The 27,799-nt window shown below is 49.7% G+C and overlaps 1 protein-coding gene across 1 annotated transcript; it reads right to left on the reverse strand.

Annotated features, from left to right (window-relative positions):
* Window positions 1–1,772: 1,772 nt before the first annotated feature.
* Window positions 1,773–11,125, reverse strand: CALM3 (calmodulin 3). The gene is made up of 6 exons (XM_037005005.2): window positions 10,943–11,125; window positions 6,563–6,593; window positions 4,141–4,284; window positions 3,870–3,976; window positions 3,486–3,621; window positions 1,773–3,367 (listed from the first exon to the last, which is right to left on the reverse strand). The coding sequence occupies exons 1-6, from the start codon at window positions 10,943–10,945 to the stop codon at window positions 3,339–3,341; spliced, it is 450 nt and encodes a 149-aa protein (XP_036860900.1). The 5' UTR covers window positions 10,946–11,125; the 3' UTR covers window positions 1,773–3,338.
* Between the last annotated feature and the right edge of the window lie 16,674 nt (window positions 11,126–27,799).

Here is a 27,799-nt window from a genome sequence, read left to right on the forward strand (position 1 = left end):
GGTGGTTATTTTTATGATACTCCTTTTATAGATTGTTACTGTTCTCCATTTTGCAGACTGATGAACTGAGGCCCAGAGAAGTGAAGTCACTGCGCCAAGATTAGCAAGTCGGAAGTGGCAGAGGTGGACCCTGAGGCCTAGTGAGTGGCAGACTCATTGCAGCTAGTGGTCACATGGGCTTGGAGCCCAATTTTGTGGGTCACCAAAACCTGTCTTCCTCTAAAGTGCTAGACCAGAACTTTCCATAGGTACCCTGGCAGCTCAGAGAGCCACTCTCATTTCAGATTAGCCTGCCGTGACCCCAGACTCAGCCCAGGCTTCCCACAGGCTCTGTCTCTGGCCTGCCTGCAGTCTTTTTTTTTAAACAATCATTTTCTCTAAGCTGGGCAGTGGAGAAAACAAAGTCCTTGGAGTCAGACCTGGTTCAAATTCTAGCTCTGCCACTTTGCTTTAATAACCCTGGCAGTTTCTTCACTTCTTTGGGCCTGTTTCCTTGTCTGTAAAATGGATACTAACAGGATGTAGCCCAAATGGTTGCTTGAAGGATTGGAGATCGTGGATGCAGGGCTGAGAAGACAGCCTGTGGAGTAGGATGCCCCCACAAAGACTGGCCGAGGCTCACTGTCCAGGCCTAGCTCCTGAGGTCCCTGGAGGTAAGTGCCACACCCCCATTATATAGACAGGGTCATCTGCCTGAAGCCATGGAGGCAGTTAACTGTGAGAGCCTGTGGTCAGCTCCAGGCCCCACACCAGGCTCTTATTCCTTATGCTCTACCATCTTTTCTGTACCAAAGGCCAAACCGTGACCAGATGGCAGAAAAGGGGGGCATGGAGGCTGGCACTCTGAAGTGGCTTGCTGCTCCTGACTTCCCTGCCCAGTGCTAGGCTCTGCAACTGGTAGACACCAGGGAGATCCAGCCCAGGCCTCATCTCATCTCTGCCACAAGGAAGGTGCCTGAGGTTGGGCCCTGCCAGGCTTTTCCATCCTTCCGAGGCCAGGTAAAGATGAGCAGAAGGAGGTTTTATTCCACTGAACTGTCTCTGGCTCCTTCCCAGCCACTGTGGTTGAGGGTGAGCAGCACGGAAGTTCAACACTGTTATCTGTTCATTCCCCTGAATGGGGGGCAGATGGGATTGGAAGCTGGGGCAGGGCACGTTTTGGGAAAAGCCCCTGAGGATTCTGTTGAGTTCTCTTTAGCACCTTCCTCAAATCCCCACTTACCACAGGGAAGTTAAGGAGCTTCCTGGAGTTTGCAATTGTTTTGGGCTTTTGGTTTCAAGTCTTCCTAAGTCCTGTGCCCTCTGCCAGAACCTACTGAAGCTCGGAGAGCTCAGGACCACACAAAACACTTAGGCTGCCTGTCTAACATCAGCTGGTTCGGTGAAAGCCACCCCTTGCCTAGAGCACCGTTTCAAACCCCCAAGCTGGCCTCGGCCCTGCCTTTCCAGTTCCCTTGGAGGACTCCACCCGCCCCCCGACCCCGCACAGCAGGGTGACCGCTGGGCTCCATGCCGCATCCCTCCCAGCTGGGATGCTCCTGCCTCAGGCCTTCTCAGTTCTCGTCTTGAAGTTATCTGTGACAGACCGTGTCCCAGGGGTGGGCTTAGCTTCTCACACGTGCACCCCACTGGGGCAGAGGGGAGCCTGCGAAGCCGAGGCTGTGCCAGCAGGACAAGTCTTCTGAGAGCACAGAGGAAAGGCTTTCCCAGGGCAGGGCCGTGGGGCCCAGAAAGGGGGCGGCCCGAAGGCCGAGGCAAGGGGAAGAGTCAAGTCAGGTAGTCACTGTATTTTATTGGAAAACATTGATATATATTTTTCTTCACAGCTTGAACTGAACACAATATTGCCCGGTTTAAAAAAACAAAACAGAACTGAAACCAAAACACTCCAAAAACGTCCACAGCCTCCTGCCTACCTGCCCTCACCCTCAGCTCTTGGCTGGGTCTCCCACTATGCCCTGCCCCTCCCTCCTGGAGGCTGGGTGCCAGGGGGTGGATGAGGAGAGATTCTCCAAGCTGGGCAGGTCCCAGGAAAAGCCACTTGATCAGTCTGGGTGGGTGGGGTCGATGAAACCAACAGAAAAGGAGAAAAAATGTCCAGACGACCCAACTGCCCACATTGACTTGTCCCAGAGGCGAAAGTCAGAAGCAAAGCCACGGATCATGCTCTCCGCTGGGGGAGTGTGGGGGCAGGCAGGCGGGGGAGGGGACAGGCGGGGAGAGGCAGCATGGGCACAGCACGGATGCGGAGGGGCTGCGGAGGGGCCACCACGCAGAGAAGTGGGAGGGGCGGGCCGAGCGGACAAGACTGTTTTATTGCAGGTGTGTTCTCTCCAGAGCGAGGTGGGGCGCATCTTCCCTCTCCCCACCCTTCAGTTAGCCCAGCATGGTTTTGACAAAATTAAAGTTTTAAGGAGCATAAAGAGAGAATAAAAGGATAGCCACAACATTACAAAGCGACCATCCCAACATCCGTTCCAAGAGGAGCCCTCGGTGCGGGTGGGCAGGTGTGTCATGAGTGAGCAGCGCGGGATGTTAGCACCAGGTATTTACAGAACAGCGTGAGACCGCCTTAGGAACGTGGGCCTGTACAATTCGCAGAGTGGCCAGTGGATCAGCCCCCACCCAGCCTAACCTCAGGAAGCCAACCCGAGGGTTTCAGGATAGCAGCCTGTGGGATCTGAGTGTAGTCCACTCGGTCAGTCCCCTTCTTAGTCAGCTTCCTCAAGTGGTAGAAGAATGTCAGCTTCCAAGACGCCCGGGCCCCTGACCCTGTCTCTGGGCCACAGCCAGACAACACCACAATTCTTCAACCCCCCTCAGTCCTTCTGGAATGCCTTTTGGCAGCCCTGCCCCAAAGGGCTGCTGGGATCTGCACACGCAATCACATGCAACAGCCAGAGGCATGCTCCTCTGCCTGGGTGAGGGCCTCCGCCCTGCTGGCAGGTCTCAGGACAAGGCTGGCAGCCACCCCAGCACCCCAAAGAAGATGACAAATGAAAGGAAGCAGATCAAAATGGAGGCGAGCCACCCGGGCTGGAGGAGGGCAGAGGCTCCCAAGGGGAATGGGGAGGTTCATCTCATGAATGCATCAGGCCTTGCGAGAAGTGGATGGAAAGGGCGGAGGGAAAAGGAAGAGATGAGGGGGCATGGAAGGAGACTCCAGAAGGAAGGAGAAAGAGCAATCATGCAGCTTGGGACAAATCCTTTGTTGCTTTATCAGATTCTCAGTCAACCAACTGGTGTTTGCTAGAACCGGGGTACGCAGGGGAGTGTCGAAGAGAGCGCGCGCGAGAAGAGAGATCAAGAGAATGGGCATCACCAGCTGCCCGCGGCCTTCACTTTGCGGTCATCATCTGTACAAATTCTGTGAAGGAAACAGGGAGGAAGTCAGCAGAGGGCAGCCCCCCTGACCCGAGGGACCCAGGGCCTGGTTACCCAAGCCGCGGCCCTGGCGCTTACTCCACAGAGCCCCAGGAGCTCACCTTCATAATTGACCTGGCCGTCCCCGTCGATGTCGGCCTCTCTGATCATCTCATCCACTTCCTCATCGGTCAGCTTCTCGCCCAGGTTCGTCATGACGTGACGCAGCTCTGCAGCGCTGATGTAGCCGTTGCCATCCTGGGTGTTGGGGGATAGAGAAAGGCTTTGAGTTCAAGGCCTTCACTCAGTTCTTCCCTGGGGGGTAGTGGGAAAGAGGCAGCAGGGCAGGGACTGGCGGCCACCCTCACTCGGCAGGGGAGGGGGGCGCCTTGAGGTCGCAGAGCTGGGGGGCAGCGGGGCTGGTGCTGGGACCCAGGCATCCTGGGGCCCCGGCTGTTCTGCGTCTCTGCCGAGTCCCAGAGCCGCTCCGGGCAAGGACTGCTCACCTTGTCAAAGACGCGGAACGCCTCTCGGATCTCCTCCTCACTGTCTGTGTCCTTCATCTTCCTGGCCATCATGGTCAGGAACTCTGGGAAGTCAATGGTCCCATTCCCTGGGGAGCAGGCGGGAGAGTTGGGAACAGTACTGGCCCGGGAGAGGGCCAGAGCCCTGGTGGAGGGCACGCTGGCTCACCCATCACCCACAAGAAGGCTCCCTGTAGTCATGAGGCACAGTGACCAAGAGTGGGGCTGCCCACCCGCTCCCCGGCGCCCTCACCATCCGCGTCCACCTCATTGATCATGTCCTGCAGCTCGGCTTCAGTGGGGTTCTGTCCCAGGGATCTCATCACCGTCCCCAGCTCCTTGGTGGTGATAGTGCCATCTCCGTCCTTGTCAAAGAGGGAGAAGGCCTCCTTGAACTCTGGGGGAAGGAAGTGAGTGAATCAGAGGTTGAGGAACACAGAGGAGTCCTGACCCCTCCCTGGAAGAAGGCTGAGGGAGTCAGTCCCACGTGAAGAACGGACTTTGGTTCCAGCCTAAGCCTCTCGCCTCAGTGCCCAGGGCAGATTCCTTCGTCTTTCAGTTACCATTTACTCTGCCAGGTAAGGCTACCTGTTCAGCCAACCCAGCTCAGTGAGGACAGAGGGGAAGAAGGGCTGACAGCTGTCCTCAGACATTCTACATTTCTTTTTGGCCTCTCCTTCAAATGATGAAATGGACCCACGTCTTGGTGTGCATGAAAGCTGAGAGAAGTCTCCACCTACAGTACGCCAGCCGAGGTCAACTGGTAGGGAAGGGGAGGGAAGGAGAGGCCACAGAGTGCCTTGCATCAGCACTGTCTCTCTCCTGAGTGGTCCCGCAGCCCGGCTCCCCGCAAGGAGGCTAGCAGCTTCAGCTTCCAGAGGAGTGAGTGGCTGTGTGGTGTAGTGTGGGGGTGGTCGGCAGCAGAGCCTGGCTGACGGACGGTGCGTGGGGTAGGTAGGGGGATGGAAGAAGGGATGGCTGCCAAGCCAGGATGAAGAGCTAGTGGTGCTGAGTGGGAAGGCCACAGCTGGGGACGCATCAGGAGTGGGGAGGGAAGCATGTGGCTCCTGCCCTCCCACTGGGCCCATTTTGGCATCTGGTGCTCCCTACCCCCAAACCCTCAGAGAACAGATGCCTGGCAGCCTATTCCCAGCGGGTGTGGGCTGGGATGAGGTGGTGGACAGTTTGCTAACCAGGACACGGTGGTGAGTGGAGTGTGTGTTTGTGTTACATCAGGGCAGAGTGTTGGGGTGTAGATGGCAGGTGCGGTGGGAGCCACACACAGCCCCGGAAGCTGTGTTCCGGGGCCTCTGGGTCCTGGGGAGGCGGAAAGTCCCCTTAGGAATGCCACCACCTCCTCATACTGAGGCCTTGCTGTCCCTGGTGGGGGGCAGGGGATGGGTCACACGGGCACCCTGAGACCATGATTGCTAAACAGCAAGGCAGTTCTCGGGCTTTCCTTGGTGGGTCTCCAAAGCCACCTGGGGTCAAGCTCAGAAGCTGAAAGTGCGACTCTGTGTGTTGGGGGGAGGGGAGGAGAGCTTAGGAGGGAAAGCAAGCCCATTCCTGCCTCCTCCCACTTCAGAAGCCAGCACTCAGCACTCATCATGAGGCCCATTGAACCTGACAGCAGATCCGGGCTTTGGGTGGTGGCTGGGGCCCAGAGGCCCATTCTCTGAACCCTTCCTCCTGTCTACTTGGTGCTGAGCCACGGCTATGGAGATAAACTGAGAGGTGATTTTTGTCTTCAGGCAGCTCACAGCCTGTGGAGAGGGGGACACAGTAACACACTCAATCACACGCTATTTCCCAAAGCTGTGATCTTTTGGGGATTGGAGGGGCACCATAAAAATGAGTTAGACAGGATCTGAAGATTTCTTTTAGCTTACTGGGAGATATGCGATTGTCCCAACAAAAATTTACACAGCATCTACTATGTTCTAGGCACTGAAGATGGAGCAGGGACCAACAAACAGTCCCCAGCTCAAGGAACTCACACCTAGTGAAAAGAGATACAGCAGTAAAGACACCATAAAATAATTTCAGAGAGTGACAAAAGTCTATGAAGGATATAAGCAGAGTGATGTGATGTAAACGCTGTCGGAGAGACAGAGTCAGGAAGGCCTCTCCACAATGACACGGCTGCTGAGACACGAACAGGAGCTGCCCATGCAGAGTGGAGAACACATTTCTGGCAGAGGAAAAGTGAGCGCAGGCACGTGCAAAGGGGAGGGCAAAGCGCAGGGAGGTGCAGAGGTGGGAGTGACAAGCCATCTCCTGGGCGGCTCCTAAAGTGGGACAGGAGCTCTGCAGCCCCACAGAGAGGCAGGGAGCTCACCTGCAGGGCCTGATTGACAGGAGCTGGGACAGCCAGCCAGGTTCACCCTGCAGCCACTGATTACTAAAAGGCCCCCAGATGACCCGTGGCCAGGAGAGGAACACAGGCTTTGGCGTCTGGTAAAGGCCTGTCACAGGATCATGAGATTCGGTGTTACTGGGGCACGAGTGTGCTCTTCTACACAGTTGTCAACACCCTAAGCACCAGGCATAGCATTAGGTGGCGATTTAGGGGACACATTTATCTGTCAGATGTTACTCCTGGCCGGAGTAAGATTTGGCTGGGAATCAGGGCTCTTCCCAAGGTGGGATGAGGGGAGTGGGGTGGGCGAGCTTACCAGCAATCTGCTCCTCAGTCAGCTGGTCAGCCTGGAAAAGAAGGAAAGAGGAAATGAGTCACTGGACTAGGTGGCCATCATTTTTTGGCTCAGCCCAGCCCCTTCCAGTGAACCCCCCTCCACACGGCATTCCATGTACTCGGGCAAGGCGGCATGAATGAGGCACAGTGAAGGTCTGGGACAAAGTCAGGTGACTCAGGAAGCTGGGGACTAAGGCGGGCTGGAAACACAGGCCCACCTGCCACAGGGTCTGATGAAGCTGCCTAGACCCAAGGCTTCCAATCTTGACCCAGTGCTTTGGAGCCGGAGTGGGCAGGGAGACATGCTGCTCCAGCCCCAACCACGGGGGGCTGGCCCAGCACAGGTCCACATCTTGGTGTCAAACGCTGCCACTGGGAGCCCCAGAGGCTGAGTGAAGGGAGCAGTTACCCCAGAGGCCTAATTAAGCAGCTCTAGAAGGCTCCAAACTGCAACGGGCCAGTTTGGGCGTAGGCCAGGGCAAGGATGTCCTGGGCTCTTTGCTAGTTCCTGTGTCCCCTATTTGGAGGCGCTGGGTCCAAGCTCAGTGGACCCAAATGGCAGAAATACTCCTAACTGGGGGACCTGAGTTGCTACGAGTGCCTAAAAGAACCTTGGTCCGGTCGGAGGCAGGGTACAGGCACAGGGCATCTTTTTGTCCTGTTTCTTTTGGGCAGGAGGGGCAAATGTCAGGGAGGGGGCTGTAGCGTGCAGCAGCAGCTGAGTGAAGGCTGAAGGACTAAGCCAGCCTCCCAGGCAGCGCTACAGTTTTTAACCCTTTCTAGCCCTGGCCACTCTGGGGACTGGCCAGTCAGGGGCAGGCAGCCCTTGCTGCAGGGGGGGTTTAGGGGAGGGGTAGAGGACAGGCAAAGGCTAGCTTTTCCTGCGCTGGTGTGCTGGAAATCAGCCAGTATTGGGATCCTCTGGGGATGGAGCCAGGTTGGGGAGCTGAACCCCATCAGAGCTTTTAGGCGCAGAAAGATGAGTTTTTGATGGTTTTTACCACTACTGTGGCTTCACACAACTGCCCCTCCTCCTTTACTTATTTTTACAGTCAGGGCAAGGGGCTCTCAGACTATAGCAGGATTCTAGCTTTAAGAAGATGGAGAGCTTCCCAAACTAATGTCAACTACTGTATGTATTTGCATTATTCTACAGAGAGGTTCCAGAGCTTCCACTGCAAGCCAGAAACAACCCTCCACCCCCACTCCGCCCCAAATGTTAAGAACCAGTCACATTATAACCTGTCGAAAATGCCCTCCCGCACTCTTCTGCTTTTTAATCTAAGAGAAGAGGAACTTGAGGCCAAGCCCCAAATAGGCAGATGGGAGGGGAAATCAAAATGATGATGACAGAGGGGAGATGGTTAAGGGAGGAGGAAGAAGGCAGGCAGAGAAGGAAAACACCACACCACACATGGACATTCTGGAAAAGTCCGAAGTCTAAAGGGAAAGTTGGGAGGTCAAATGGAGACACTTCTGCACTGCCTTCAAAAAAGCCTCAGGGCTGCTGGGCTGGTAGCTGCCTACCTGGCAGCCCCGGGCCCACGAGCCCCTTATTCTATCTGCTTCCCTTGGCTCCTGTGGCAAAGAAGCCTGGGTCAGTCCCTTAGTTCCTGACCCTGAGGAAGCTGCTGCGGGGGAAGAGTGTGAAGAGAGGATGGGCTTCTTGGGTACCAATGCCAGGCCGTGCTGGGGAGGGGGAAGAACAGTCGGGGAGGAGGGCTGCCATTCCAGCTGCTTTTCATTCTCTTCCCCTGGACCAGAAGGGGAAGAGCTAGCCCAGCCAGGGCCCTTCCCACCCTTCCCACCGCATTCTGCAAGAAGCCCAATTCTCCCCACCTTTGGGTGGCACTGTGCGGGGCTGCGCTGGGGGCCAGGAGGCTGAGCAGGTTGCAGAATGCCCAAGAGTGGCTCTGGAGGCCTCCCCACAGCCCAGCCGGAAGGCGCAGGTGAGCTACAGCCACACTGGTTACAGAGATGCTGCAAATAGGCGTGGCTTTGCCTGTAGGGCCTGTCAGAAACTCCCTCCTGTTAGGAGACTGCCCCACTTGGAGAATGTAAGGTCCCAGTTCCAAGCTATAGATCTCTGAGCATGGCTGCTGCCCAGGAAGTTGGTCACCTGAGAAGTGATCAGTGCCCGGGACCCGTCCTTCCCTTTGCAGATCTGAAGATTAAAAGCTTTCACCAAAAACTGTCTCCAAAATAACCCAGCAGGTCTACTGCTTCCTTGTCTCTCATCTTAGGCTACAGCAAGGGGCTAGGCAAGAAAAAACATCTTGGGGTGGGGGAAGGAAGACGGTATTATTTCTCTGCCTTGCCCCAGCCCCCAAGCCAGTGTCAGAGAACGGTGTTAGATGAGATTGGAAACCAAGGCCAGGGCCCCTCACTGGGCCGAGGAGGAGCCACAGAGCCAGTTCAAAGTCCAAGGCCAGTTAACAGAGACTTGTTCCACCCACATCTTGCTGATTACAAATGGAAAGAGAAACCAGCAGGGACCAAAGTTCGGGTCCTATTTGGGAGTGGGGGGCCTCCTGGCATCTGCCGTGCTTCGGGGCCCCTTTAGCAAGGTTCTGCTGGGGGAAAATGGACCAGCAGCAAGAGGAGCCATCAGGTCTGTGTCAGCAAGCATGAGATCTGACACACAGTAGCGGCTGGCTGTGCTCCCCAGGCCTGCCAGAGAGGTCGGCCACGTGGTTCTGAGGCTGAGCCTGGGGGCCTGTGGGTGTTGTGGGTGGCAGGGAGTGGGAAAGAACTAGTCTGCTGGCTTTCTCTGGAAGTCCTAGCTGTGCGAGTTAACCGAAGCAGTCAGTCGGGGCCCTCAATGGAACAGGTGGCCTTCAGGCTGGTGATGGGGTCCCTGTGGAGGTCCTCTCTGTTCAAGCTCTGCAGCTCCCACCCCGAGGCCACAGGAACAGACGTCTGATTGTCACTGACGCCACACTGTACTGCACTGTCATTTGGCACAGTGAGGAGATGCAGAACAGTGCGTGGAGCCGGGCATCACGAGAAAACCAGCACTCCGGGTTGGAAAAAACAGTTCTCTGGGTCCGACAGGGGCAGCAGGGAGGGGGTGAGGTTCTAGGCTTAAAAACCTGGCTCGTTTGATGCATCCCAAACTTTGATCCCCCACCCCCACTTCATGCAGCTCCAGTGCGCAATGGGGCCTGAACAACTCCGCCCACTTGCTCTCACTGCCCTGGGGGCCTTGTGCCCAGCCCCATTCTTCCTAGGGAAGGGGACCACAAAGCCACTCCCTCTGGCCTCAGCAGCCCACTCCCCATGCAGACTGCCCAGTCTTTGTCCCAGCCTTTCCCTGGAGACTTTCAGGGAGCTACCCACATCCACCTCCAAACCTAGGCCCACTTCGGTTGCCATTCATTTTCACCTCCAACACCCTCCAGACCCCCTTCCACCCCACCTCCCAGCACCCAAGCCGAAAGTCCTCTTCCACCCCTCAGCTTGGAAACCCACCTTCTCATGGACCCTAATACAACACTCCTCCCCAACTCCCTCCCAAATCCAACCTCCCTTCTAGCTCAACAGCCTTAACCCACTCCTAGAAACCTCTTCTCTCCGAACCACGAAGTCCCTGGTCCCCACCATAGGCAAGCTCTAGTCTCACCATCCTGTCTTAATCACCCCCCAACCCCAGTCCTTTTCGGTCCCCACAGGCTTCAAGAGCATCTTTTACCCTCCACCACCACCCACTCCAGGCTCTTCCTTCTGTAAGCCTGCACCTCACCCTCCTCCTCCATCCTCTGCAGTGCCTGTCTTCGGTCTTCCGAGAACCCCCTCTCTGTCCTCACGGGTCTGATCTGCAGAACGCTGCCGTCCAGGGACACCCCTCGTCACCAAGGCCGAGCTACCCACGGACTCTCCCGGAGCACCCCAGCACCCTGGCCTCCCTGATCCCCTTCCCTGCATCCTCAGGACCCCAAGCCTCCCACAGGGCCCAATAACCCCTTCTCCAGGCAAGGTTTCTTATCGCGCTCCCGGGGCCCCGGACTCCCACCTCGGAGACCAAAAACCCCATCATGGGTCCAAAAGCCCTTTCTGGGGTGCAAACGCCCCCCTTGAGGATCCAGATGCTCCCTCCTGTGTTCAAATGTCCCCTCTGGGAGCTCAGGTGCCCATTTCGAAGTCTAAACACTTTCTTTGGTGCTAAAAGTCGCTTTTGGGGGTCCTTAACCCCCCTTTTGGGATCCAAATGTCCCGCTCTGGGCTCCACTCCCCCGACAGCGGGGGCAGAGAGGGGTCCGGAGGCACTCGCCGAGGCCCCGCCGCCCCCCGTTCTGGGTCCACTAGGCCCCTCAGCGGTCCTGCCCCGCCGCGCCCACCCTAGATCCCCAGCCTCACTCACCATGGCGAAGCCGGGTGTCCGGAGCGCGGCGATCGAGGTTCCTCCGGCAGCGGCAGCAGCTGCACCAGCTGCACCAGCTCGAGCTCCGCCGCGCGTCCGCGCCTCTACGCTCACTGCCCGCAGCGCGCGCCGCCGCTGCCGCCGCCCGCCCCAATGGTCCCCAAAGGCCGCCGCGCGCGCCCCGCCTAGCCCGGCCCCGCCCCGCCCGGTGGGCGCGCCCCCCGGTCCGCGTGCTGTCGCACTGCGACTCTCACGGATCCCTCCGCGCCTCACTCCGCACTGACGGGCCCGCAGACCTCTTGCGGTCACCTGCCCAGGGTCGGGGTTTGCCACGGGCTGCGCGCGCGCGCACCCGCCGCGGGACTACTTTCCGTCCCTGCGTGCTCCGCTTCCTGTGCCACCCCACTTTCCTCTCCAGCGGAGGAGCACCGCTCGGCGGCGCGTGAGGCGTCCCTGTGTGAGCCGCGCCGCTATTGGGCTCGGGTCCTGGCGGAAATGAGAGCGTGGCGCCGATTGGTCCGGCCTTCCCTGCAATGCGTCAAATTGGGGCGAGCCACTGCGTGGTGGTGGTGGTGGGGAAACCTGAGATGTGTGGCAGCGTGGAGCTGTGAGGCGTAACGAAGTGAAGGCGGGGAACTGTGCGGATGTTGGGCAAATACGTCGTCTTCGTGGCCAGGGAGTGGTAAGAAGGCTGGCGGAAGATGCAGAAGGGCCTCCTTGGCTCTCCCCTCTAACAGATAGAAGATGGTGCAATCCAAAATTCTGGGGTCTGGAAGCCTCCGCCCCCAGTTGGGCCCCAAGGTCCCGCTCGTCGCCTACAGGTTCCGTCTGTCAGGGCGGTAGTCTGCGCCTTGAGACACGCCCCGCAGGTGTGCGGGACCTCCCCAATTCCGCTTCCCTCTTGATCAGCTCAGGTTCTATGAAACCGGGACCGTCCCAGGACACCTTCTGCTAACAGTGCATTAATTCAGTCATTCATTCAAAAAGCACGTATCGGGGGCCTGCTGTATGCAGGGACCTGTACTGTGTGGGCTGGGGAGGCCATACTTCCAACGATTCTCCTGTCATCTCCTAGACCGCCTGACTCTTGAAATTCTGTTCCTAGTTTCCAGCCACAGGAGGGAAAACAATTAATGCGAAGGTTAGTTGAAGACTATTTGTCTACAGGAGCTCAGAAACTCACTCCCTTCTCGTTTAGAATAGAAGCTGCCACTCCCTTGTGTGTCGCTCCCCTCCCCGTGATTGGCTGGGGAATGGACAAGTGAGTCAAGCTGGACCAATCAGTACGTCCCGCCCTGTACAGACTGTAGGCTGAGCCAATGAGAGTCCTTCCCTGGGTTTTTGGGTCTAGAGTGTGTGGGCAAAGAAGCCTTCTCCTTTTGTGTGGTGAGGCTATGAAGGAATAATTTCAGTGCTGTCTGTGGCCATCTTCCCACACTGGGAGGAGAGAATAAACTGACACTAGGGAGAAGCAAGGAAGAGATGCAATGAGAGCCTCCTGTTGGCACTCCCTTCCCTGGTTACAGTACTCTTGAGGCCAGGTATACACTGTCATGCCAGAATTTTGATTACATAGTCCATTAAAATTTCCCTTTTATCCTAGTTAACTAGTTCTAAGTTAGTTGCAGTTGAATTTTTATAACTTGGAACCAAAGAATTCCTGTTGGATATGAGCTAGACTACACTATGTCTCAATCATCAGCATTGGCTCAGAAACAGAAGGCCAAGGATCCAGAAAACATGTGCTGAACAAATAAGCAAAATGAAAGCAGGCTCATGCTCTCTCCTTTTCGAGTCTCAATTTCTATCAGGCAGATTTCAATTTTTGAATTAGGGCAATGAGATGATAAATATACTCCTACTAATGCCTCTGAGCACTTACTACACTGTTCTAGGCACCATTCCAGGCACTTTATGTGCATTAGCTCATTTAATTCTTACAGCCTCCTTAGGGGTTTGTTACTTTCATTTTCTACCTGATGAAACTGTTTTATTGCCAGAGGAATTAGATGAGACCAGAGAATTATGAAAGCTTGACCAAAAACAGAGAAGAGAAGTAGATTGCCCATGGTCACATGATCAACGGATTTGAACAGAAGGAAGAGACAGGATTTGAACCCAAGCATTTGACTGAAAACTTCACAATCTTATAAGCACCATTACACTACCAGTGGGAGAGATTATATTTATCTTCCATTACACATTCTCCCTGTTTTCCAGAATAACAGATTTTCAGCTGTGCACATTGCCACCTTGAATAAAAACTACATTTCCCAGCCTTCCTTACAGTTAGGGGTGGTCATCAGATTGAATATGACCAAAAAGATTTCTGCAGAACTGGTATAAGCAACTTCTGATAAGCCTTTAAAGGAAGGGGGGGCCATGTCCTCCTTGAGCAGCCATCGTGGGCATTAGATAAGAGACCAATGGTGAGCATACTCACTTGGGACCCTGGTGATTTCCTGCAGCAAAGCTCTCACACCTCCATCCCTAGTGCCAAACTTACTTAAGACAGAAATAAGCTTCTGTATTGCTTAAGCCACTGTTATTTTGGGTCACATTGTTATAGCAGCCAAACATATACTTGCTCCCCAGCCCCATGCCCACCCCCACCCCCCTTGCTTACTCTCTTTGGTAACTTCTCTTACTTTAATGGAAGCCGACTCTTGTGCCTATATGTGATTCAGGCATAAGCCAATCAGCACATCCTACTTCCTTGCCTCTGGTTCAGAGCCCACTGTGTGCGCTGTTTTTTACTGTTTGCATGTATGGCATAATTTACACTCAGTAAAATGTGACAGGTCTAGTTTTGACAACTACATACACCTGTGGAACCACTACCCGAGACAAGCTAAAGAACATTTCCATCATTCCAGAAGTTAGCTTCTTTGTGGTCCTTTCCAGTCAATTCCTGTCTCCCTCAAGCAACCACTGTTCTGGCTTCTGTCATTAGAGATTAGTTTTGCCTGATCTAAAGTTTTACAGAAATGGAGTCATATAACCTGTATTTTTCGGTCTTTGGATTCTTTTGCTTGGTGTAATATTTTTGAGCAAAACTTCCTTGGGACATATTATGCTAAACTACTTTTTTTGTGTGTTATTTATCTGAAATACAAATTCAACCAAACATCCTGTATTTTTATTTGCTAAATCTGGTGACCCTAGTCTCAAAGCCCCTCCTTTTCAGGACTGGGAAATGATCTTAGGGACCTTACAGGGGACCTCCTGGGCTTGCAGACCTCGGGTTGTCCTCACAATAGCCATGTTGGTTCAGCCAGGCAAGAGTCTGGGTCACATCCAAAGCATAGTGGTGTCAAATTTCTGAGCTTTAGGAATGATCAATAAACTAAGGATCAGTGCCACTGTATTCAGGGATATTCCAATTAAAATCACAATAAGACACTAGTTCATATCCATCAGCTGGACAAACACCATGTTAACCTTCAAAATAAAACTCAGTTATTTTACCAGCAAAAATGGGTTTATTTGAGAATAACAGAGAACTGCAATTTGAGATAAACAAACTATGGCAAAACTATAGGGAAGTCCTGAGAACCAAGGAGAGGAGTACTCTCTCACAGAGGAAAGGGGGTGGGTGGGGGGATGTTATAAACAAAAAGTCCATTGGAGAAAACTGGGAGTTGGAAGTGTAGTGGCTTTTCACCAACCAAGCTGTGGGCCTCTCATTGGCTGGGCTGTTGCTAGGAAAGAAGAAAATCTTTCTTCCTTCTGCTCGGGTAGCAAAGTATAGGCTTCTTCCGTTGCAATTGCAAGGTATGTCTTTTCCTTTTGGGTTTATAATTGACGGTGAGCGGTAGGACATGAGGGTTTCCTTTCTGGCCTGCCAATTCCATTTTAAATGTTTCCTTTTATTAATTTGCCATCCTCCACATATGGCTTCCCTGTCTGCAGTCAAGCAACTGCTACAGCTTTTTCTACTTCCTGGTAGCATGCAGGAGAAGATGGGGAAAGAAGGGCACTTACTGTTGCCGCTGAGAAGATGCAGTAGTCAGAGTAAGTAATGCGAGTTGTAACAAATAAGCTCCCATGTCTCAGAGGCTTAACACAATAAAAGTGTATATATCTCCCTCACACACTGTCTAATGTGCCAGTTTCTTTTAGGCATATGCCTTCAGGGACCCAGGTTCCTTTATGGTTCTGCTATCCCCTACACACTCAGAATTCTCTTCTGGATCCTCTGTCCAACCAGAATTTTTGGGAAGAGAGAACATGGGGGATCACGTGAGGGATTTGTCCTGGACATAGTGCATGTATTTTGATTGCATTTCATTGGCCAAAACCCAGCCCCATGGCTAGACCTAAATGCAAGAGTGGCTGGGAAACGTATCTAGCTGTTTGCCCAAAAACAGGAAACAAGATCTGATGAAAGCTGGATATTCTGTGCCACCCAAGATGACCCAGGCATTGCGAACATCACTTCTGCTTACATCCTACTGGCCTAAATATTGTTCATGGCGACTACTAGCTGAAAAGGAGGCTGATATTATGAAACTGATATTTTAGGGATATTTTTATTATGATTGTCTTAACTTTAAGGATTAATTTGGAAAGAACTGGCATGTCCTCATTTTAAATTTCCTCACATGACTTCTAGTAATTTTGGGTAGGTTTATTTGGAAATATTTTAAAGTGTTTGTTGACAATGTGAATTGTCTGGGTCCAATTTCCCAGAACATTTTCTAGGTACATTAAAGTGATGCCTTTTTTTTTTTTTAGTGACCTCAGATCCCATTGAAGTTGGCTCTGACAACCTCAGTTCGCTCTACAGGATTACTTCTAATAGACCCAGATTCACTTTTTGCTCAGGGTTGTTGCTAGTCAAGATACTGCTCTGTGTGCCATCAAAGTGTTAGTGATGCAGAATTGTTTAAAGAGGTGCTTTGTTTTGTCTCCAGGATTTTCTTCCAAGTCATTGTCACCCATTGCACAAATTTTGATGTGCATGGACAGCAAATGCCATTTACAGGTGCCCGCCGCCTGCTCACAGCAGTTGAAGAGGAAGTCAGTATCCAGATATGTGAGAATGAGCAGCTGAGACGTGATTAAATGTGGCACTATTATCCAACCTAGGTTTCCATATGATTTTTCCTGAGTCATCTGAGAATAAGTGGCAGACCTTACATCACTTGACCTCTAAATACTTCCATGTGATCTTTTCCTAAGAACAAAGATACTCACCTCAAAATCACAGTACAATTGTCAAAATCAGGAAATTTAACACTGATACAATCATCTAACCTATCTTACTCAAAGTTTGCCAGTTGTCCCAATTATGTCCTTTGTAGAAAAAAAAGTCTTGTTTTTGTTTTTGTTTTTGTTTGTATCCAGCCAGGATCGCATATTCCACGTAGCTGTCATATACTTTAGTTTGGAACAGTTCTGCGCAGTCTTATTTTGCGTTTTACGAAATGACCTGTTTGAAAATTTCGTGACATTTATTTGTAGGCTGTCCATCAATTTGGGTTTGTCTGGCATTTTCTCATGACTAGATTCAGTTACACTTTTTTTTTTTAAAGGAACATCGTAGGGGTAACTCTGTGTCCTCAGTGCATCTTTACCAGGAGGTAGATGATTTCTGTTTGTCCCTTCACCCCGTTTCTGATGGTGAGGTTTCTTCCTGTAAAGTTACCTTTTCTCTCTTTTAATTAACAAGTAATCCATGGGAATACTCCAACACTCCAACACCGTGTAAATATCATTTCTCCCCAACCTGCTGCTGCTAGCTATGGATTATTTAATTTCTTCATAGACTGCTACTCTGGACCATCCAGTCTAAATGACGGTCCTCAAATGTACAGAACTCTTCGAAGTCAGGGTTGTAATTAGTGCCTTTCTGTCTTTATATATATTGTAACCCTCATCGTATCTGTTTCGCCCCAGCAATGTAGGACAACCTAATCTCAAACCCTTCACAGACCTCTCCCAGCACAAAAACGGCTGGGATCATACTGAGCAAAGGTACTGCCAGGCTCCCCATTCATGTCTGTGACCATTAGATCGCAGTGCATGGGGCCATTTGCACAGATTTCTGCCACCTTCTTTTCCTTCCTGGAGACACCAGTTCTCTGGAGGGGCTTTGTACACTGTGCACCCACTGTGTCTTTCTACCTTGGGTCGTGTGTTGTTCTGGGTTACACTGATGTGGTTTATTCCGTTCACACTGTGTCAGTCTCATCTTGTGGACAGTCCTGATGGAGAAGGGGGCTGTGAGCCAGGCTGACCCAGTTGTGGCAGTCGTGCCCCCCACAGGGAAATAAATGCCAGCATAGCGGGCCCGACACACCTGCCCACAACCTACCAATTCTGGTTCTTGCCCCGGATCCTGCTCTGACCATACACCTGGGGCCGCAGGTGTCATCTGACCTCACTGGATATTCGTCAGATTCCCCATTTTACAACTAAGGAGACTGAGGTTGCAATGGATCAAGAATACACAGATAGTGGTAAAGCCAGAATTTGGACACTAGTGACTGTGGCCCCAAAGGCTAGGATCTTGACCTTCATGCTGTTCTGCCTCCAGAATTACTCACTGAGTTATCTGGAGGTCTTTGCTAAGTCATTCCATAAAAGGCAGGTCCAGTCCGTGGATCTTTAACTCTCTCCCCAGGCATTGCGCTGTGTTCTCTATACTCTCCATCCTCATTGTAATCCCTTAAGGAGGGAATTATGACTATAGTGTATGGGGCCGTTTGCACAGATTTCTGCCACCCTCTTTTCCTTCCTGGGAAGGGTGTTACAGACACCAGTTCCCTGGAGTGGATGGCTTCTCAAAGAGATACCCTGACCCCAAAAGGCTATGCAGGGTCTTCAGCCTCCCATCTTCCTCCGTAAAACACCCCTTAATGCCAGAGGGTGGGCACGGGGAGACAGGTGGGGGACTTCACTCTACCCTATGTTGTCTTTAGAGTATAGCAGATTTTATTTTCCAAATATGGCCACCACAATGTCCCACATCTCCCATGCTCTTCTAGAGCCTCGCCCTCCTGTATCACAAAGTGGAGTCTGTGTCCCCTCCCTGGAAATGGAGTGGGCCTTGGGGTCTGTCTTGACTAATAAAGTGGAAGGGATGTCATGTGAGTCCAGAGCTAGCTCATAAAGATGCCACACGCTTCTGCATTGTTCTCTTTGGAATCGAGCTGCTGTGAGGAAGCTCGAGCAGTCAGAGGGAGGGGCCCTTGGAGAAGAAATGAGGCCTCAAGCCCTCAGTTTCTGCTGAGCCCCCAGGAGGCAGCACAAGTGTCCCATCTTGTAAGCAGATTCTGATGCTTCCTGGCTGACAGCACGTGGAGCAGAGAACTATCGCTGCCTTCCCTAGTTGTGGATTTGTGAGCAAAATAATTGTTTCGAGCAACCATGTTTTGGGGGTGATTCACACAGCCACAGAGAACTGGATCAACAACAAGAACAACAAAACCAAGCCATACTCAGAAAATGCCACACCGTCTGCCTGAGCCCAGAAAGTACTTGCTGAACTGAGGCAGGCCCACAGTCAAACCCAACTCCTGTCTCTCTTCCTAAGTAATGCAATACAGAAAAGTAGAAGCTTTGGAGCCAGGCAAACATGGGTTCATAACCCTAGTTCCAATACATCCCAGTGGTGTGACCTTGGGCAATTTAATGGGCCTTCCTGAACCTCAGTCTCTTCCTCCATGAAAAAGGCACAATAATAATTTTTCTCCTGAAATTTGTCAGGATGACTTAGTGAGACTATGCATCTAAAGTGCATAGCCAAGAACATAGCACATAGAAAGAACTTGGTAGCCATTAGCGTGACTTACCATGACTATTACGTAGCTGGATGTCGAAAGTCTCTTGCTGACAAACCAAGTTCTTACTGGACAGTCTCTCTTGAGGGTAGATTAGGAGCTTTCTGGGTGCCACCACACTTGGTCTATGCTGAATTTTTCTGCCTAGAATCAGAGACCAGGGTTTAAATAACTCATGGCTCCTCCAGTTTCTGGCTGTGTGACCTTGGGCAAGAGACTTACCCTCTCTGTTTTTGTAGTCCTCATCTGCAAAAAGTGGGGAGGTCATAAATCCCCTTTAAGGAGTTACAGTGAGGATGGATAACATAGAGGGCATAACACAATACCTGGCATATAGTAGGTGCCCATAGTGTGTGCTGAGAGAGGGAGGGGATACTCCCTCCAACTCTCTGCAGACTCTCCAGGGATCTCTGTCCTCGGTCTGTCCTCCACCACAAACCTGACTCACTGGGTGGTGGTGGTGAGCGGGCGGGAGGGGAAGGGCTCAAGATGTTATCTCATCTCTCACCAGCAGGTGCTCTGATAAAGTTAAAATCACAGCTCACCGCCACCGCCAAGACCCGCAGCTACCACGGTTTGTGCAGGTCTGACTGCACAGGGCTGAGAACTTGGGCTCATTGAAATGAGACAGGATTCTCAAAACCTTTGTTAAAAATCAGAAATCTAGCAGAGTCACAGGCTTTATTTCCATTATGTTTGTGGGGTGGGGAGAGCGCTGACGATCCTCTTTCTGATTTAGAGAGCACAAAACCCACAAGCATTTATTCCATTTAATAATAGAGAGAAGATGTTATCACCATGGCAACAAATGATCCAGGCAGACGACCAATCAGAACTGTAGGCTTGTCTGGGAGGTTATGTTTCTCAAAATATGGCAACAATTTCGAGAAGACTCTCACAAGACTCTTTTGTTCAAATGATCCTTCCAAGGACAGTATCAAATGGACAGACCAGGTTGGTGACAGGAAATTCAACTCGCCAGACTGCCCAGGAAAACAAGATGCGTGTTCTTGGGAATATTCTGTTTGTCACCTTCCTGGGGCAGATTCTTCAGATGGGCTCTGCTATGCAAAACAGCATCTCTCTGTGTGTGGTTGCAGGGAAGAGAGAACATCTTCACCTCTGCTTTACATTTTTAAAATGATTTTTATTAAAAATTTTTTTATCATTTTTTTAAACGTTTTTAAAAACAACAAAAAAATATCATTATTTTTTAAATAAAGTATCCACAGTTGGGGACTTTTACATTTTCAGGAGCTGGCTCTGAGATTCCTTGGTTGACACCACAGGCAAAAAGGCAGGCCTGCGGACCTCAAGTTTACCGCGGGAGCTCTGAGCATTTTCTTTCAACGGTTTATAGACACCATGCGGTCATTCCTCAGTGTCCCCGCAGTTCCCCGGAGGAGCTGTGCTCAGTGTGGCCACAGGCAGAGATGCAGAATCACGTGAGGTGCCATGGAATGGGGGTTCTGGAGCCAGACTGCTTCTGTGTGACTCCCCAGCTGTGTGATGGTGGGCAAGTTTCTTAACTTCTCTGTCTCACTGCGCTCATCTGTAAAACAGGCATACAACAGTACTTATTTGTGAGGATTTTAAAACATGTTCACAGGTTCTTTACAGCCCTCTCATAAGAAGGTGCATTCTAATATTCCCATCTTCTTGAATATGCGCTGACCCTGTCCACTGGCTTCTCATGAATAGATGCTGCAGAAGTGATGCTCAGTGATTTTGGAGACTAGCTTACGAAAGGTGACACAGCCACTTCCTGGGTCTCTCTTTTGGGACTTGTACCTTGGGAGGCCTGAAACACTGTGCTGGGGAAACATCAAGGGGACAGAAGCCCCTGCTAAGACAGAAAGTAGACGAGTGGTTGCCTTGGAGGGTGGGTGAGCAGGAAGTGACTGCTAATTATTACCGTGTTGTTTTTGTACCATTTTAACCATTTTAAAGTGTACAGTTTGGTGTCATGAAGTACATTCATGATGTTTGGCAACCCTCGCCACTCTATTTCTAGAACTCTCTTCTCACTCTGTACCCATTAAGCAGTCACATCCTATTCCACCTCCCCCAGCCTTGGGTAACTCCTAATTTACTTTCTATGTCTATGGATTTGCCTCTTTTGGATATTTCATTTAAGTAGAACCATATATTATGTGGCCTGTTGTGTCTGGCTTGTTCCAGTTATCCTCAAGTTTTCAAGGTTCGTCCATGTTGAAGCCTGTGTCAGAACTCCATTCCTCTTTATGGCTGAATGATATTCCATTGCATGGATATACCACCCTTTTTTTAGTCCTTTATCCACTGATGGACATTTGAGCTGTTTCTCCCTTTTGGCTGTCATGAACAATGCTGCTGTGAACATCGATGTGGAAGTTTTGGTTTGAACATTAGTCAGTATTTCTGTTTCGAGGTGAGGACAATGTTCTGAAATTGATTGTAGTGATGGTCGCACAACTTGGCGAATAAACTCAAAACCATCAAATAGTACACTTTACAAGGGTGGGTTTTATGTGTGTGCATGATATATGTCAATAAAGCCTGACACTGTTTTAGTTTAACTTACATTTATGAGAAGAGGGAAAGCACGTGAATGCCTTTCATAATTCCAGGAGTTTCTCTGCTGTTCCTGTCCCCAGGTAAGTTCATTATAACTGAATATATTGTCATTACATATTATAACTGATGACATTGTTAGGGTTAAATATTAAAAGTTTAAGGCCTAAGTTCTATTTACTGGCAAAAACACATGATCATAAAACACACCTCTTTGGAGCAAACATGTAAGCCAAGCCTTGGTCCCCTTTGGCCTCAAGGTTAAAGATGAAATTCTAGCAGTGCTGAATGCAGATCATTCTGGTGAAAGGCACCTCTTATTGAAAAGTTGTTGGCTAAGAAGCCAGCCAGGAAACACTATTTTGACCCCCAAATGAAATCATTTGCATAGATCCAACTTTCCATCATTCATTCCTTCAAGAAACATTTCTGAGCAGCTACCTTGTGCCAGGAGCTGTTCTCAGATAGACTTTGTCAACCCCAACTCTATCGACATTTGGGGCCTCTCTTAATTTTCTTGGGCTGCTGGGACAAACGACTGCAAATTGACTGGCTTGAAAAAACACCACCGTACCCTCTTATGGCCCTAAAGGTCAGACATCCAAAATGGGTGTTCATGAGCTAAAATCAAGGTGTCAGCAGGGCTGTGTGGAGGTGCTCCAGCGGAGGTTGCTGTTATCTGCTTCCTTGTCCTTCTCCAGCTTCTAGAAGCCACATGCCTTCCTTGGCTCATGGCCCCTTCCTCCACCAATCCAAGCCAGCAACATCAGATCAAGTCCTTCAAATGCTGCCAGTCCTCTGGTTCTCTCTCCCTGTTCTATCTTCCCCTTGCAGGATCCTTTGATTATATCGGGCCCACTCGGTTCATCCAGGTTAATCTCCCTATTTCAAGGTCAGTTGATTTAGCCGTCTTAATTTCCCCTGCATCCTTAATTCTCCTTTGCCATGTAATCTAATGTATTCCTAGGTTCTGGGGATTGAGACATAGCATCTTTGGGGGCCATTATTCTGTCTGCTATAGCAGGATCATTTGTTGTATATGTCTGAACAGTGGGGAGGTGGTCCCGTGCTCTGTCAGACATTTACCATCCACAGAAATTTCTTGTCTCACGGATCTGGAGGCCAGAAGTCCAAAACAAGCTGTGAGCAGGGCCATGTTCTCCTGGAAACCTGTAAGGGAATCGGTCCTTGCCTCCTCCAGCTTCTGGTGGTGGCCTTGGCCTGCAGCTGCATGCCCGTGCTCCGCCTCCGCCTTCATGTGCCATCTTTTCCTTGTGTCTGCACCTCATCTTCCTATGAGGACACTGGTTAAATCAGACTGGGAACCTGCTCGACTCTAGTAAGACCTCGTCTTGATTTAGTCACATTTATGCAACAACCCTATTTCCAAATAAGGTCACATTCTGAGGTACTTGAACCTATCTTTTTGGGAAACACAATTCAACCCATAACACTTACAAAGACCATTGTGTTTTACACGTGGGTCAACGCAGGTAATCCAGAATAATCCATTCCTAGAGCCTTAACTTAATCACAGCTGCACATTCACTTTTGCCATGTAGCATAACATATTCACAGGTTCTGGGGGTTAGAATGTGGCTATATTAGGGGGACCCCATTATTCTGCCTACCACCAGCCCTCCCCTTGAGCTCCAGGCTTAGATAGCCAAGGGCTCCCTGGATGTTCAGTGAGTTATTTTTTAGTACTAAAGGAATACATGCTCATCATAAAAATTCAAATACTCCAAATGTTGCACAGAATGTACTTATATTATACAAGTATTTGTTGTTTTTCAATAAATTCAAATTTGATGAAATTCAAATATTACTGGGAGTCTTGTGTTTTCTCTGGCGATATAATACCATGAAGTTAAAACTGTTAATTTTAAAAATTCCCATGGTGTCACAAACACCGTTGTTTGCCATCTTTTCCCACCAGATGGAGCCGTGGTCCCATTTATTATATAATAATTATATTTATTATTGTCTACTCGTGATAGGCAACTGCTAAGATGGCTCTCGATGATCCCACTTCTTGGTATTCACACCTTTGCCTGTGGACTGGGCAAAGTGACTGGCTTCTAACGAATACAATATGGCAAAAGGGACGAGATTACGTTACAAAGACCGGCTTCTGTCTTGCCCACCCTCTTTCACTCTATTGCTTGATCTGTGGAGACCGTCTGCCGGGTGGTGAGCTGCTGGATGGAGAGGCGCCCAAGGCCAGGACTCATGTCTCCCACCAACAGTCAGCACGCACCTGAGGTCTGTCAATGGTGACATGAGTGGGTCTGGAAGCAGATCTTCCACCTTGAGGTGATTGCGACCCTGGCCAGCCCCTTGACGGCAGCCTCGGAAGTACTCAGAGCCACAGCACACGGCTAAGACATCCGGATTCCTGACCCGTGGAAACAGAGAGAGTAAATGTTCAGGGTTATAAGCTGCCAAGCTATGGGGTAATTTGCTACACGCAGTAGATACCCAGTATACTTGTTTGTAGCGCGCTCTTCTCCCCACACTGGACTGTGACATCTGTGAGGGGAGGGACAGGTCAGGGATCTCACCTCCGTGTCCTTGGTCACAGCACGGCAAGGGCCTGCTCATGTTGCGTGTTCAAAAGGCTCGTGGAATAGATGGAGGAGGCAATGACCACAGGTGCTAGGCCTCCATATTTGCTTTTGAAAGACAGACACTCAAGAGCATGTGGGAAAATAAGATACGGGTAAAATAAAATATCTCTTCTGCTTCTGCATATATAAAGCTTCCCCTCTCCCTGGAAAAAATTATCACAGAACTCTGGTTTCCTAGGAGACCACAGAATTTATTTCAGCTTTAACCCAAATGACATCCCTCTTCTCAGCCCTGCTTTTATCCAAGTACAGCCGCATCTCAGATGCATCCTCATCTCGAATCCTCTCACCCCCTGGACACTTGACTCCTCAGCCTCGCTCTCCACCAGGGAGAGCAGAGTATAGACCAGGCTTCAGTGAGGGCAACTGTACCACTGGGACTGAGATATATATTCTATGTAATATATATCAGGGTTCCACCAGGGAGACAGAACCAGTAGAAACAGAACAGTGTGTGTGTGTGTGTGTGCGCGCGCATGCATATGGTATATAGGACATGTATACACACACACACATATATTCATGCACATATATGTGTATATTCATGCTCCATATGTGTATGTATTTATTTATTGCTAAGAATTGGTTTATGTCATTTGGGGGGCTGGCTAGGCAAGTCAATATCCATCAGACAGGCGGGAGACTCTCAGGCAAGAGTGGGTGCTGTATTTCAAAGCCAAAACTTCTTCCTCAGAGAACTCCCAGTTCTGCTCTTCACAAAGCCTTCAAATGATTGGATTAGGTCTACCCAGATCATCTAAAATAATCTCCTTTACTTAGTCACTTGGTTTTATCAGTAATTTCCTTTAGAGGTAATTTGTAATCTCAGGGGCTCTGTGCAGGGAAGTTACCCAGAACCTGGCAAATAAAATTAAAAGATGATTTTCAGTGTCATGCCAGGGAATTTTCTAACGAGCCTTTCTGAAGATGTCTCTGAAAATGTAACTTTTTTTAAACATAGTCTTCACAGTTGATATGGGCCCAGGTGTTTTACCATTGTGTCATGTTAGGTTAAACTGTAGAACACTAATAAGATTTATAGAAATTTTCTTGTCTAATAGAGATGGTAACCCCATAGGTTAGAGTTGAATTGCCCTGTGAGACCTGAACAAATTCTGTATCTCACTTGGCAGTCGTATTTCACCACCCTTACCTATTGACTATATAAATCGCAGTCTCTCATACCCCTTTTGAATCCACTTGTCATTCTTCTGAGTCCCTCATGAATAAGTTCAATCAAGGTGAAAATGTGCTCATGATCTATTTGCATGAGAACGATGCTTCGTAACCAGCTGAGAATTATGCTCACAAAAGTCGTGGAGGCCGATGAGTTCCCCTTAGGAATGACTTTCCTCCATACGCTTTGTCTCCTGTTGTCTAATGGGCATCACACACTCCTTGGATTGACATCGGGATGACAGTCAGCTACGATCTCCTCAACTGGTTGGCTTGCTTGATCACGCGTGGTCATGGCAATGTCTCTTTCGCCTCTCTGGGGCCTATGAGTCCTCTGTGCTCCATAAATGTTTGTCAGATGCACCACCAAACACATGAATAAAAGCAGGGAAAACAGCAGGTTGTGGGGCTCAGCTTTGTGAACCCAGAAATCCCAGAAGAGGAACACTACCCAGAGAGGATACTGAAATTAAGGCCGGGAGAAATCTTTCCATTCTGCTTCTGTGGATTTTCCTCTTTTCCCTGTAACACTGCTGCCAGATGACTCTGGGTTCCCAAGAACCTCCCTAAAGAGCCCAAGAGTTATCCTTGACTCCATTTCTAATACTAATATCAGTTCTGACTCTCTTTGAGATTAAAAAAACTGTTTTAAAAACCTATTTTTTAAATTAAAAGTTACTAAAGGAATACATGCTCATCATAAAAATTCAAATAATACTGAATAAAGAAGGAGAATTTCTTCGTCTTCCAGAAACCTCAGTCTTTGCTCTTAAGGCCTTTGTCTGATTGGATGAGCTCTACCCACATTACGGAGGGTTATCTGTTTTTATTCAAAGTCAACTGATTAAAATGTTAATTACATCTACAGAATATCTTCACAGCAACATCTAGGCTGGTGTTGGTCCAAACAATTGGATGTAATAACTTCACCTAGCTGGCACATAAAATGAACCATCACACCAGAGATGCCAACATTCAAAAGAAAGCATTTGACAATGGAAGCTAATGGTTTATCGACCAGAAAAAACATACTATGATCAAGTTGGGTTTCTGAGAGGAAATGCCAAAATGGCCACATTCTCAGAAAATCTGTCAACATAATTCCCCACGTTAGTGGAGTCAAAGAGAAAAATCATGTTATGCCAACTGATGCAGAAGAAAACACACCCAGAGACAGATCCACGCATGTGGTGACGGTACACACCAAGGGGGTGGGGGTGTCACAGTCTAGGTGGGATACTGGCCTCTTGCAAGGGATGAAAGATGGGGCTCCCTCCTTAACACCATCAGAGGTGACTCTTAATGGATTTAAGACCCAAATGTAAGAGACAGAATGATGAGGGGAATAGGAGAAGTATGAGAAATCTTTTCACCTTTGAGATGACAAGGACTTTTAAATCCACATTCCCAAAACATAATCCATTAAAGCAAAATACTGATGAATTTGAGTCTGAGTTTGAGATTTCTGTCTAATGAAGAACCCCATGGAGAAGCCAACAGACGTGACTGAATACAAGAAGTCACAGGTCTCCGAGGATTGCTTGGAGAACTGTGGTTCTCAAAGTGCACTCTGAGGAACCATGTGGAGTTCTCAAGACTCTTTCTGGGGGTCTGCAACATCAAAACTAACAATAATAATAATTCTTAATAAGACTATGATGTCATTAATTATTATTTGCCCCTTTCTCTCTCATTCTACACAACAGACAAGGTAGAAGCAGAAATGAGAATCCAGCCATCTTCGATTAAGCCATTTTGCAGAAATGTAAAACAATGCTATTTCTCTCACAGTATTTTTTTCCAGAAGATATAGGTATGTTGTCCTAAAAGTAGATAATTTATGTTAATACGTAATGGATTTATCATGGTTGTAGTTAGGAGAACTAATAAACATATGTTTTCAAAATCCTCAGTTTTAATTTCTATTATAGCACATATGAGATGAATAAATATATAAATAAATATTTGCATAAATGTAAATATAAACAAATGGAATGTAAATATAACCCACATAAGCAAAAGGTTTTTGGGGTCCTCAATAACTTTTTAGTATAAAGGGGTCTTGAGTGTATGTGTGTCCAAGTCTCCACTGGGTTTAGGGCCACCTTAAATCCAGAATTATTTCATATTGAGATCATTAACTAATTATCTGCAAACACCTCATTTCCAAGCAAGATCACATTCTGAGGTTCAGGTAGATACGAATTTAATGGAACACTGTTCAACCACTATACCCAAGGCTAGGGACACTGGCCGAGAATGCTGTCCCCTTCCTTCCTACGGACTGGGGCCTGCCCTGTGTCTGCAAAACTCCAGGTCAAATCATGAGGACTTCCAGCTCCCGGGTCTGTGACACCACGTGTGACTCACTGGCTTGTGATTTTAGTGTGTGACCAAATACATCATAGTCTCTTGTCCGGTATAAAGAATGCTGGTCTGAGACTCCCTCAGCCAGATTCCCCAGACGTCAGGTCCGGCATGATCTCTGCCTACAGCTCCACAACCACGGACGTGCTCCTCCTTGGGACGGTGGTCGCTGCTCCAACCTTCCCCATTCTGGGCCCAGCCCCTCCCCGAGCCTGAACCCAGCTCTAGGCTAACTCATCTCCAGCTGCCCTTCCACTCCACCCCCAACCCGGCTCCATCCATTTTTGCACTCAGTTCATGTCGCCTGCAAGAGTCGGCACGAGCCAGGTCCGGGTGGCTTTCGG

Source organism: Manis javanica, chromosome 17 (assembly GCF_040802235.1).
Source record: "Manis javanica isolate MJ-LG chromosome 17, MJ_LKY, whole genome shotgun sequence".
Lineage (NCBI taxonomy): Eukaryota > Metazoa > Chordata > Mammalia > Pholidota > Manidae > Manis > Manis javanica.